The 12525-nt window shown below is 38.5% G+C and overlaps 1 protein-coding gene across 2 annotated transcripts in view; it reads right to left on the reverse strand.

The window, feature by feature from the left end:
• The window catches only part of LOC138033846 (elongation factor 1-delta-like), a 43915-nt gene that overhangs the window by 4636 nt on the left and 26754 nt on the right, over positions 1 to 12525 (reverse strand). For both annotated transcript variants that reach the window (XM_068881706.1, XM_068881707.1), the window contains 5 exons: positions 9960 to 10022; positions 9536 to 9570; positions 8492 to 8581; positions 895 to 949; positions 576 to 622 (listed from right to left, as the gene is read on the reverse strand). In XM_068881706.1, coding sequence (XP_068737807.1) covers positions 576 to 622; positions 895 to 949; positions 8492 to 8581; positions 9536 to 9570; positions 9960 to 10022 — 290 coding nt within the window. The remainder of the gene's footprint in view (positions 1 to 575; positions 623 to 894; positions 950 to 8491; positions 8582 to 9535; positions 9571 to 9959; positions 10023 to 12525) is intronic.

The following is a 12525-nucleotide window of genomic DNA, read 5'->3' on the forward strand; positions in this document are numbered from 1 at the left end:
GGGCAAACAAAGTGTATTATGGGGAATTCGAAAAAAGAGAATTTAAAAAACACGCCTCATGCAGCTATTTCTCTTAAACGAGTCCAAACGATATTCCATGAGGGAATGACCTGGATAGTTTAGGGTCCAGTCTGCAGAGAATTTGCCGGCAATACCAGGCTGTCGTTTTAATACTTAAGAGGTCCAAAGTTTGTTTCAAGTACAATAAAGTTTGCTCACAGATGGCATTAATAAAAGCAACATCGTTCAGGTGACGATGGTCCTTGCAAATCCACACTCTGCTGTACGAATGCAATAATCGCCAAGAAATGTTGATGTAAATCGAGTGTATTGGGAAGGCCTAGCAATTATTGGACAAACATTTGGAGGCCTACAAAAGACGAGGTGTCCATTTTTTACTCAGGAAACAGGTAATTACATGTAGTTATGGGTTGAATGCCACACATTCACAGCAGATAAAGGATAACAACCTGGTAGTGATCGAAAAACTGGTGGTACAAGAGCCTAAAAAATATTGGTCAGAAAGAAGGTTTAGTTTGGTGTAGCAAGAGGCAGTTTATGCAGCCACTGCTTACCGGTTTTATATCCAGAATGATGTTGGACTTGGCTATTACTGATGGTTCTGCAGAATAAGAGATCCAAATTTGCATCCAATGAACAATTAAATAAACCACCCATAACAACACAAGCAACAAAGCTACAGTTACTACAAACACACACCACACCCATTTTTTAACAAATAAATTGCATTTATAAATAGTAATTCATTTCCCATGATATGAATGACTGGTTGACGTTTTCTGTATGACGATTTTACTTGCTCCTCTGAAGGCAAGGTGGTTTTGGCCTTGGTGATCAATGGAAAATTAACTGAACAACAAACACAATAAGTACTTTTTTTCTTCTTTTCGTGGTAAGCAGCAAGTCTTGCTTTCCTCTCTGCTGTCTCCTGCAAACACGAAGACTATACACTCAAACAAATTTTTAAAAACAATGATTGCAATTATACATATCTTCCAAAGCTTGATTAACTGGACACCAAATTTTCAGACCAGTCTACAATCCTGGTCAAATTGTTGAGACAATTTTACCTTCCTTCTCCATATCTAAACAAATCATATTTCCACGAAGTAAATCTTCATGTTGCACATTCCCCTCTCCTCCCCCAAACAATGTTGAGGGATAGCAGAGTCGTTTCTGCTTCTTCATAAACAACATTGCTTAGGGTGGGAAAGGGGGAAGGGTACTGTTAAACTTTTGTTAGTGTTATTGTCCAAAGGAACGAGCCTTTGAACAGTCTCAACGATTCTTATCTAGGATTGTAGCTACATGCAGATGGAGGCCACTTTAGTACAATGTAATGCACACATAGTTAAATTTCATTTCACTTGTTTAACTTATTAATGGTTTGATCGACTGATTTTTATGCCAACAAATGCTTAAACATTTCTCTTTTAATTCTAGAAGGGGTCATACACTACATATAATTCTTCGTGTGAGGGACATATTACTACTAGTTTACCTACATGGTAGAAATGCTGCCTAGGGGAAGGGAGATGTTCAGTAATGCTTGCGGTAATTTAAGGACGGTTTGTGCGTGGAATTTAAGGGAGATTTTAATAGGTCTTGAGCAGGGACAGTAAAATGGACCCCTAAACTGGACCTACGTCTGGACCCCACTCAAGAGAAGAAAGAAAGAAAACAATAGATGGTTTGCACAGTGACATCATCAAATTTTTAAAATCAAAATTACAAGGTCTTCTGAATTGTTATCTAAAGGAGGTTGAAGATGACCAAGGCGAATTCCGAAGGACGGAGAGCTATTAGGTTTAGAATGGGACATGATACGACACGTAAGCAACATAATATTTCCTGATGAGAAATGTATTTCTTTTAGGTGTCTAATTAAGTTGCTTGGTTTAATTCCCATGGGATAATTAGGCCTTTATATACCACTCCTCGTGAATGTCACACCACTTGACGCCGACCAGTTTACTCGAGGCTGTTTTGCTGTTTTATTTCGGTTTCGGTTTTTTCGTTCAATGCCGGGCAACGAACAAGAAACGGTTACTCAACAGGATTTAACCGAGTTCCGTACCTTCCTACTCGAGCAACTCAAGTCGCACTCTTCTGAGCTCTCTTCAAAGTTCGAGAAGGCTTCTACCGACGCCGAGTGTGCTTTATCTGTCTCTAAACAGCTCAAAGTCAAAAGCGAGCTCAAGTTTTCTTATCCTGGAAACGAAAGGAACAATAAGTTCAACCTTGAAGTTTTGGATCTTCTGGAAAGCGTTTCGAAGGCACTTCTTGTTCAAGATTCAGCAAAAGCGTCTCTACTTTTGAACGATTCTATTTAACTTATAAAGGAACGCAACAGAAAGATTCGAATTGTTGATTCTTCCGAAGGAGATTTGCTCAAGGTCAAACATTACGAGAGTAACGCTGTTGCCCTTGACTTGGAGGACGATAAAAGGATCCGCGCTGCTGCAAGGGAAGCTCTGAGAGTCAAGACCCGCACTCGTGCCAAACGCCAAAATGCTGAACGCGTGCAGGGAAGATATCCGCCGTTTTCTCAACCATACACCCTTCGAGGATACTTCCAGCATAGTCAGTTCGCCTCGAAGGAGGTGCTTGCCGGTTCTGTGGCTCCTCCGGACATTGGTGGAGAGAGTGTCCCGTCAGGCTTGCCAAAACCTTCACCACAGGAAATGCTGTTCACGCTGCCGGAGCAAGACCCAGCACGTCCACTACACGCTAATTCACGCTCGCAGTTCTTGGACAACCTGTCTTCTACCGTTTCAGATTTATTGTGCACCGGCCAAGGGTCTGTTTCCACCGTCTCTCAACCTGATGTATCCCAGGAGTTCATGACACTTATGGAAGATAAATTTACTGACAATTCTTCTCTAGCGTTTTATAAACAGAGCTTGTATGAGTATGAGCAAGGTACCGCTGCACTGACGCTAGTGCCTTTGCTTGTGGGGGACGCGCCCTTTTTGTTGACATGGGGGAGTTTGAACTGTTTTACAAAGCTTTTTCCTCTATGGAATCTATTCTTGATAGCAATGGTAGGGAATTGCTTGCTATCCTTTACTCGCTGAAGTCGCTTAAGTCGCTTATCCAGGGCAGAGGGGTCTAATTGTACACAGAAAGCAAAAATGCTTCGGTTATCGCCAGTAAGGGCAGCACATCCCTCAGGTTCCAGCGCCACGCTCTTGAGATCTTTCACTTTTGTACCATTTACAATGTGTCAATAGAAATAGAGTGGGTCCCCAGGTTTCTCAATGATTATGCTGATTCGTTGAGTAGAGTCATTGATTTTGATGACTGGAGTGTGAGAACAATTGGTTGGTGCCACCTATTTATCTTATTAGTTGTACAATTTTTCATTTAGAGTTATGCGGCGCTCGGGGCGTTCTCGTTATCCCCAAGTGGCTTTTAGCAGCTTTTTGGCCAACCGTGTTTCCGATGGGTGGTCGTAGGCCTTTCGTTCGTCAAGTGGTTGAATTTTCTGACCCTTCTTTTGTTTTTGTATCTGCTCGGGATGGTCACAATACAATATTTTGTCCGTTTAGATTCAAGTCTGCGGTTTTAGTTTTACTGTTGGACGGTTAGTCTTTTGCGCTTCATAGCGCTGGTCTAACTGCGAGTAGTGGTACATCATATGTTTCATATTCCACAATTTGTAATATACTTCTCATAAACTTGTAGTAAATAAGCTTGAATAAGCTTGAATTTGGTCGTTGTTATGCGCTTCATAGCGCTAGTTATTGCTGCGCGCTTCGTAGCGCTAGTTATTGTTCTACGCTTTATAGCGTTTATTGATGCTGCACGCTTTATAGCCTTTTGTATCGTCGTAAGCAGCGTTTGTTGATATTATTGTTCAATATTTAATGACTTCATGCTTATTGGGTTTCTCTCGTGTATCTTTATTGACATATTCTCCATGGTTTATGTTATTCTTTGCATACCTAGATCCATTGTGTTCTGCTTCATAGCCTTTATGGTGTAAGGCTGGCACATTTTTTCTTTCATGCTTTTACCGGCGCTCCATAGCTCCGTCCAGTCTCTCACTGCTCAGCAGCTTTTTGTTTCCCTTGGCAATTTTACCTGTTTTCCATGTTTTGTTGCTTTTGTTTGTTATCGGCTCATTTTATTATACTATTTGTATTACTACTATGCTGCTTTTTTGTCTTTTTACAAGTTCTTCAATTGCTGTAGGTCTGCGGATTGACGCCTTCAGACCTTTGGAAGAACTTATCCCCAGTGTACTGGTTGCAAGTAAAGCTTCTTCGACTGTAAAATGATATCGCTCACAATTTCAAAAGTGGAAGTCATGGGCTGCCTCTTTCCCTGGAGTCTCGTGTTTTCCTGCTTCTGCTCTTCATTTTTCACTTTATCTTATTAGTCTAGTCCAATCAGGTTGTTCTTTTGCTACCATTAATTTCGCCTTTTATAGTGTTAGTTTTTCCATAATTCGTGTGATGTCCCGAATCCATGTAACAGTAGTTTTGTTAAAGCCATTTTGGAAGGCTACAAGAGAGTCTCTGCTGATTACTGGGTTGCCTATGGGCAAACCCAGTCGAGGTCTGCGGTTAGTTTGTTTGTTTTATTTTTTTATTTATTTATTTTTTTCCGTGTCGGTAAAAGTCTTGCCTGTCACTCCCCTGGTAAGTGGTGTCTTTGTGTATAGAGCCTTCTGAGTGTATTTTCTTAGGATCGAGAGGGTAGTGGAACTGCGTAGATTTCTCTGGTGGACACAGTAGAATCATTAACTTAGCCTGCAATGGCGTCGAAAGTCATGCAACGCGAATGGCGTTTTAGCGGATCCTTAAACAAAATATACCCTTATGGAGCTCAATAATGGAGAGTCAGTTGGATAAACTAGGCATGAATCTCAAAAGCGACGAGTACTGGACTTCGACAACAATCTATCGCCCGTCGAGACGAAATCAAAGTGAGCTGTATTTACCTAAGTACATGGTAATTTGACACAATTGAGTTTCTTGTCTTCACGCACGCAATGAAATAGGATGAGGTTTTCGCCTCTAAGAGCAAATATGTTGTTTGTTTCAATAACATTTTCGCTGGAAAAGGATTCTGTGGTATTTTCTGCCTTTGTGAATTATAATATCATGTTGTGTATTGAATTTTCGAGCATAAGGTTGAAATGTGATATGGGAGAAGTTTTTTAGTATTGCTCAGTAAGCAGGAAGGGTTCACAGGCCTGTTGGAAGCGTGCTTGAGTTTCAACAAAATGAGCCCCAAAATCAGTGAAAACTTGTGACGCAGATGAATAATAAAGTGGCTGTACGCGTCTTGGAGAGTAAATTTTAACTTTGCATAAACAAGAGTTGGGCGATTGTGACCTTTGTTTTGACTTCGCTCATTTCATTGTCAAACTTTATAACACTTGACAGAAAAAGAAACTTACAAAAACCCGGTATCTTGCCATCATTTGACACAGATGCTTCACTGTTTGGCGAGTAAACATGCCGCGGTAACTTAATCACGGCGCCCGCTGAATTCCGGCCATGTCACTTTCGATTTTGCAATTTACTTGAACGTAACAAAAATCTCCCAAAATGTTTGTCGCTGCTCGTAACTTTTTATATTCGATATTCACGGTTCAAAATTAATGTTGTTTTCATGTCGTAAATATTTTATTCTCGATCGACCGTCCCGGAAACTTCCTTCTGCTCTTTCTAAAAACTGTGTATCAATAGTTATTTGCTTTTTCATCAATATTTGTTTTGCATAAAGCAAGCTAACAAAATCTTTACCTTGCTGAGTTCGCATTTGTTAGCGTTAATAGTATTTTCGGTCAGATGCTTCTGTTTTTTCTGAGGGGTTTATTGTTTTGGTCTCCCATCCTAACACTAACCCCGCGAAACAGGGCTTGACTTCAGTGAAGTTTAATATTACAAACTTGAAAATTATCAGCATGTCAGCCCAGAAGCCAATGTTTCTCGCTTCTCTTTTGTTTGTTATTCTTCAGAGACTGGAATGCTGTATTTCAATACCACAATTCAGTGCCTTCTGATTTTCTGTAGCACATACCACAGGCAACCCAGTGTATGCTTCACGGAAGCATCTCGTTTTGTTTCATCTAAAAAGAGACTCCCTATCTGCCCTGACCATTTACATGCATTCACATTTGCATGCATTAACATTACATGCTCTTGTTCTTAGGTTTGCTGGAGTCAATGATAGTTTGCCCGATATCAGAGACGTCTGTCTCTGTCTTGTTTCTTTCGCCGGCTTCTTGCGTTTTAATGAGGCCTGTAATATTAGGTGGTGTGACATTGAAGGCGCGTTTACACGACAAAGGAAAAATGGCACGGGTCCGATAAAAAGTGGAACGGGTCCATTCCTTTTTGTAAAGAAACAATGAACTTTTATCCGTTCCGCTACGGGACCATAGGCGCCTATGGTCCCGTAGCGGAACGGATAAAAGTTCACTGTTTCTTTACAAAAATGAATGGAACCGTCCTCCTTTTATCGGACCCGTGCCATTTTTCCTCTGTAGTGTAAACGCGCCTTGACCAGTTTACTCGAGGCTGTTTTAAATTTTTCCTTACTATTTTGTATTATCGTTTTAAATAGCGTATGACATTTATGTTATATTCCTTGGCTTGTAACCTGTATCCAGTGTGTCCCCGGCTCAGTTTTTTGTAAACTCGACCATTGCTGGCGACTTCCTCCATTATTTGTTTGTTACTTGTATCTTCTATACATATTATAGAAATGTTTTCTATTCGGCTGAGCGAAGCGAAAGAGAATAGAATTCCGGTGTCAGATGTCAATATTCCAAAAGGTCGGACACAATATGATTCCTTACTTGACGCAAGAGGTTGAAGATTCTTCGAATTCTTTGTTAGACCACGCGTAGTGATGGGTAAGTATCTTCAAATATTTCATCTAGGTGTAGGGGAGTCCGCTGGCCTTTTGAGAACAAACTGGGAAATGTCGCTGACGTACTCCCCTTAACATAACCTGTGATCGATATCCGAAATCGTCGACAGCGAGGGTAGGGTAAGTTGCGTGTCTCGTTCTCAGCGGATGAGTGAGCCATTTTGATGTCGCTTTGCTGTGTAAATTCACATTGTACGGAAAGGTAAAAAATTTTCGCTACGTATAAAAGGCAAGTTTTGGTCTATTTTGTGGTTTCTGTTTTATCTGGAGGGAATCTACGTGCCTACTGTACCACAACAAGCACATTTATGGCAACTAAATTACTGATAAAGGTATGCTGTTTAGGTTGGTCCACTGCGACTATCGAGGTGATAAACCTGTTGATGACGGAATCAATAAGGTGATTCGGATACCTCAGCTTACGGAAAACTTCTCTCAGACGTTCACACTCTTCTGAAAAATGCAGATGATCAGCAAAATGCTGCCTAAACAGCATACCGATGACGCCATCCGGATAGTTATCCCCTATAAAGATCAGGATGCTGCAGCGTCTGTCAAACGACAACTTAGAGATCTTAGTAGCAAGGTGCAGAAGACCATTCAACCCGTGTTTACTAGCCGCAAGCTTAAACAAGATCTAAGCTTGCGTGAGCCCAAGCCTAACATCGTAACCCAGCAATGCGTTGTTTATTTATTCAAGTATGACCTGTGCGATGCAGGTTATGTCGGGTACACAAAGGGCCACCTTCACACGCGCGTTGAGGGACACCGTCAAAAGGCGTCATCTATTTACAGGCATTATTGCAAAGATCATAACACTGCTGTTCCGAACAATTTCTTAGCACGCTTCAATGTAATCAAGAAATGCACGAACAAATTTGACTGCCTTGTTAATGAAATGCTGTGTATTCAATATCTTAAACCAGCATTGAATGTACAGTCGGATTCTCTTCGTGCTAAAGTATTCATGTAATTAGCTTGGCACTCTTTTATGCAAATTCGTTTTAACGTAGCCTTTTTACAAACCGCATTTTATCTTTATAACCTTGATAATGGCGCAAGATGCACCGAAACGTCGGTTTCTTTCACTTATATTTCTTGTTTCATGTATTTCTAAATCGTTTCTTATTAATATAATATTTATATTATTTAGGAAGAGACATATAAATAGTTAATATTTTCTTAGTTGAACTTTATTCACAAGAACTCATTTTAATGGATTATTTATACTACTTACGAATAATCTTAACTGAATATATATATATTTTAGTATTATGTAAATAACTATAATAGTATTTAGTTTAATATTTGTAATATTACGTTTTTAGATCTAGCTTAGGCTTCAGTTTGGCCGGTTACAGTGTATACACTGCCCGACTAAACGTAGTGATATCGGCATAACGATGTATTCTACACTGCCATAATAATAATAATAATTATTATTACTATTACTAAAATAGTGGCCATTTTGGAATAAGGTGTATGGTTGGGGGAATGGGGAAACAAAAACTCTTGGTCTGCGAGGACTCAACGTGGTTACCACAACAACGGCAGAATTTATATGATAATTCCTATTTACCTCTTCATCTTCTTCTTCTTCATCAGAACCAAACAAATCCAAGTCATCATCATCATCATCATCATCTTCTTTCACTTCCTTCTTTGGAGGCTATGTAGAGCAACAACACAAATCAAATCCAAAGCCCTACTTTACAGTCAGACGCACATGTAGTTAACATGAACCCACAAAGGGACTATCAACCCTTTTTTGAATATTCTACCGAATAAACAATTCGTAATATTAACATTAGTTTTTTGTTCTCCTGTCGAGATATCTACATGTAACAAACAGGTCCTGATTTGTCTGAAACATCTGCAATGTTAAAGACCATGAATAAAAAAATAAAAGAATACAAAGTGCACCGGCATCAATAAAAGCATAAAGAACAAGACCATCTCTTGTCTTATGTTTTTTAGCAACGATCATATCTTCCAGGATATGGTAGAGTAAACAAAATGTTCATAACTGCAAGGATCATAGCTTCACGTGATATGGTAGATTCTTGGTTTTGGCTTAAACTTAACATTTGTGATTTTAAAAATCCACACGAACTATGCAATGCAAGAAAAACATATACATCCTGGAAATGTAGTTCTTACAGTCAAGCTACCCAAGAAAAACATGTACATCCTGGAAACGTAGTACTACATAAATGTCACAAGTGACCAATAGTTTTGAAATTTGAACGGAGTATTCAAATGTGTGCCAGTTTTGAACTTTGCTCTTGAGATTCTGAATTACCGGGGATAACTTCCTTGATTTATTGAAAATAGTTAGGCATGAAATTTTGTTTTATTGTTAAGTACACAGTGTTTGAAAAGTGAAAACTATTTCAAGCATTCGATCAATTATTGTTCACTTATCGTGCATTATTTGTAGCAACTTTCAGAAAAGTCTTCAAGATTCCATTCAAATCTCGGAAACTCCAAAGAGGATTTCGAATGTTAATTTCAGTCTTCTGGATATTTTATATGTAGTACTACAAACAAAATTCCTTTTAACACAGGGAAAAATGATAATAAATTATTTTTATCATCCTAAAAAAGAAGAAGGAAAACTCACGGCTGATTTTTCGGAAACAGGTTGTGCTGTACCACCTGACAATTAAAAAGTAATGTAAAATTATAATCAAATTATCTGTTACAAGTTGCTGTTACTTATTTTTTTTTTACTTGATCTTGTTTCTTCCAATAAATTATGTCAACCCATTGACCCCTGAGAGCGAGACTTCATAGATTTTATTCGTTGAAGGGGGGTGTCCTAGGGTATTTGAGGTGTGAATGGATTAATGTCTTCCTGGGAATTTTCTCTCCTTTACAAACCTACTCTTGATAGTTTAAATGTCAACTATCTTATTATAGATAGGATCTTCCTAGCAAAGGGTATTATTACAATACAGTTTTTCTCAGTTTGGTTCCTGAACGGAAACTTTCCTAAAACTTGACTTGACTTTGATTTCAGAACCTGATAATTAAATTCCAGTCACCTTTTTCAAGTCGCTCAACCCGTAATGTGAGTTTTTCAAGATCACTTCTTAACTCCCCAGTGACTGCAAGAAAAAAATTGTAATTATTATTATTATAATATTATGCCACTTAATTTACATTAATCATCTTTGCCTTCAAGGAAGATATTAAAATTAGCCCCACCAATCCAGAGTATGTGTATTTCATACAGTAGATGAAACCAATGTACATGTATTTCACATTCTTGGCGTTTGTTCAGTTATCAAATGAGGTAGGTCTAAAACACACTCAGGTTAAGGCTAAAAGTCACTGCTCCATTCATGATTTCAACAACAGTAAGCCATGCAAGATTTATCCCTAGACCTGAAGCAACTACATGTATATTTCAGAATGAAGAGATAGGGAACACTTTTAGTGTTGTTTATTGAACTTAGCACAGTGATAATTGTACACTGACCTGTGCCCCCGGACCAAGTGCAAGTGTACTAAAAAAAGTCCCACACTGACAGACCAGGGTTAACCCATTGACCACTGAGTGCACGAGACTTAATTATTTAACAATCATTATTAAAAACTGGTTCATTGGATAATGCAATTCGAGAGTTTTGATTGGCTAAGCCATCATGGGTTATGAGCCATTATACCATGATCTACAAACACGGCAAGCATTATGCGTGATTTTTTGGGCCTTTTTATTTTTATTTTAGTCTAGTTTTCTATATTTTGGGGGCGTTTTTAATAAAACAATTATTCCACTTGCACTTGTTGGATATGAGATGATTATAGCCAACTCGGCGCTACGCGCCTCGTTAGCTATCTATCATCTCATATCCAACGCGCGCTCATGGAATAATAATTGTTAATTATTCTACAAGGGTGCGCTGGATGTGAAGTGATAGATAACCAACAAGGCGCTTAGGCGTTACAATCATTTTATATCCAGCAAGCCAGAGTACAATAATTGTTGTATTAAGAAGTCCATGGCGTTCCTGAGGGTAGCATTGTCGCCTGCTAAAGCATCAATTTCTGCCTCTGTCAATTCCAGTCCAAAACAGCTTTGTCTGCATATTATTCTCCAAGTTGCAAAAATGTTTTCAGCTGGCTTTATTGTCGACACTTTCCTTGACCATATTAGGTATGTAGTACGTATTAACTATAAATTATGAACTGATAGCCTGTGTCTGGCAAGGCAATGAAAAATTAATGCTGGATATGTGATATCCATAGTTCAGTTTTTAATACAATATAATAATTACATGCAATTGTAACATTTAATTTATATTACATGGCATCTGAGAGGATGTGGCGATGCGGATCCGCATAATTCCCTAAAATCTGCATCCTCCGCATATTTAACAAGAAATGCCTGACATAAGTGATAAAGCAGCTGCTTACCATCCTCAAAAACATAAAAGGCAAAGAGATTAACTGTTTTGAAACCCTTATTTTCCTGAACATTGAAGATGGATTGAAGAAAACACGCCATTTCCTTCGCAAGATGAAAGGTTGTAAGCAGTTTCCACGCATTTTTCGGCAACGAGCCTGAACACTACAACCTGTGTTATAAATTTCAAATACCCTGGCCCCGGTTGTTAAAAAGCCGATTAACACTGATCCTAGATTAAAAATTAACCAAGGAGCTTATTTCTCTATTCCCAAATGCTGTTCAACGCTGATATTCGGCAAAACTTTACATTAGACGAAGGCAATTTTAAAAAACAAGAATGCACAAAAGAAACGTTCACCAAAAAGTTGAAAACATGAAACAAAAGTTTATGCTAATCCTGGGTTAAGTTAATCGGCTAAATCGAACAACCGGGCCCTGGGGTCGAAATTTTATAAACAATTGGGTCGCAATTTCGCGACAAGATAAAAGAAAATTCAGGTGCAAGTTATAGTCTAAACTACTCTGTATATTTTAATCACATAGGGAAAACGTTCAGTCACAAATGCGACTGTATTGGTCGCAATTTCGAGTCCTGATTTACCATAAGCATGTAAGTACATTGGATGTGCCCAATTATTAGTTTTATAAATTGCTTAAATTTCCACATAATCCAATGTAATTTCCGCATAATCAACGCATGTTTACGCATAATATGGCCAAAAATTTCCACATAATCTTTAGTTTTTTTCCGCATCCTATCAGAAGCCCAGTTATAATTATTTCAAGTAAAAGTATAAAAATTATTTCCATGTAAAATTTCTGATCTTGACCCTAAAAGTAAATTAACCAATTGACTCCTGGGAATGAGACTTAAGAGATTTTTCTCTGTCTCACGCCAGACAATTTTACTTGTCAAATGGGGGGAGTCCCTGGGCATTTGAGGTGTCAAACTGACTGCCCAGTTACATGTTTGCCTTCACCTCTACAGTATAACACACAGATAAAAAGAACCATTAAACATTCAAAGTATGTTTCAATCTTTATAACAGTCCCTCAAAAAAAGAAAAATATTAATGATCTTCTTGGAAACAAATTCCACGTATTGATTGACCCAAACCCAGATTCAGATATTTGCAGTAGGAAAACTTTGAATATTTTGTTAGATTTAATTTAGTAGAATTACATGTAATACTGTATAC

The sequence above is a fragment of the Montipora capricornis genome, chromosome 14 (genome assembly GCF_036669925.1).
Source record: "Montipora capricornis isolate CH-2021 chromosome 14, ASM3666992v2, whole genome shotgun sequence".
In the NCBI taxonomy this organism is placed as follows: Eukaryota; Metazoa; Cnidaria; class Anthozoa; order Scleractinia; family Acroporidae; genus Montipora; species Montipora capricornis.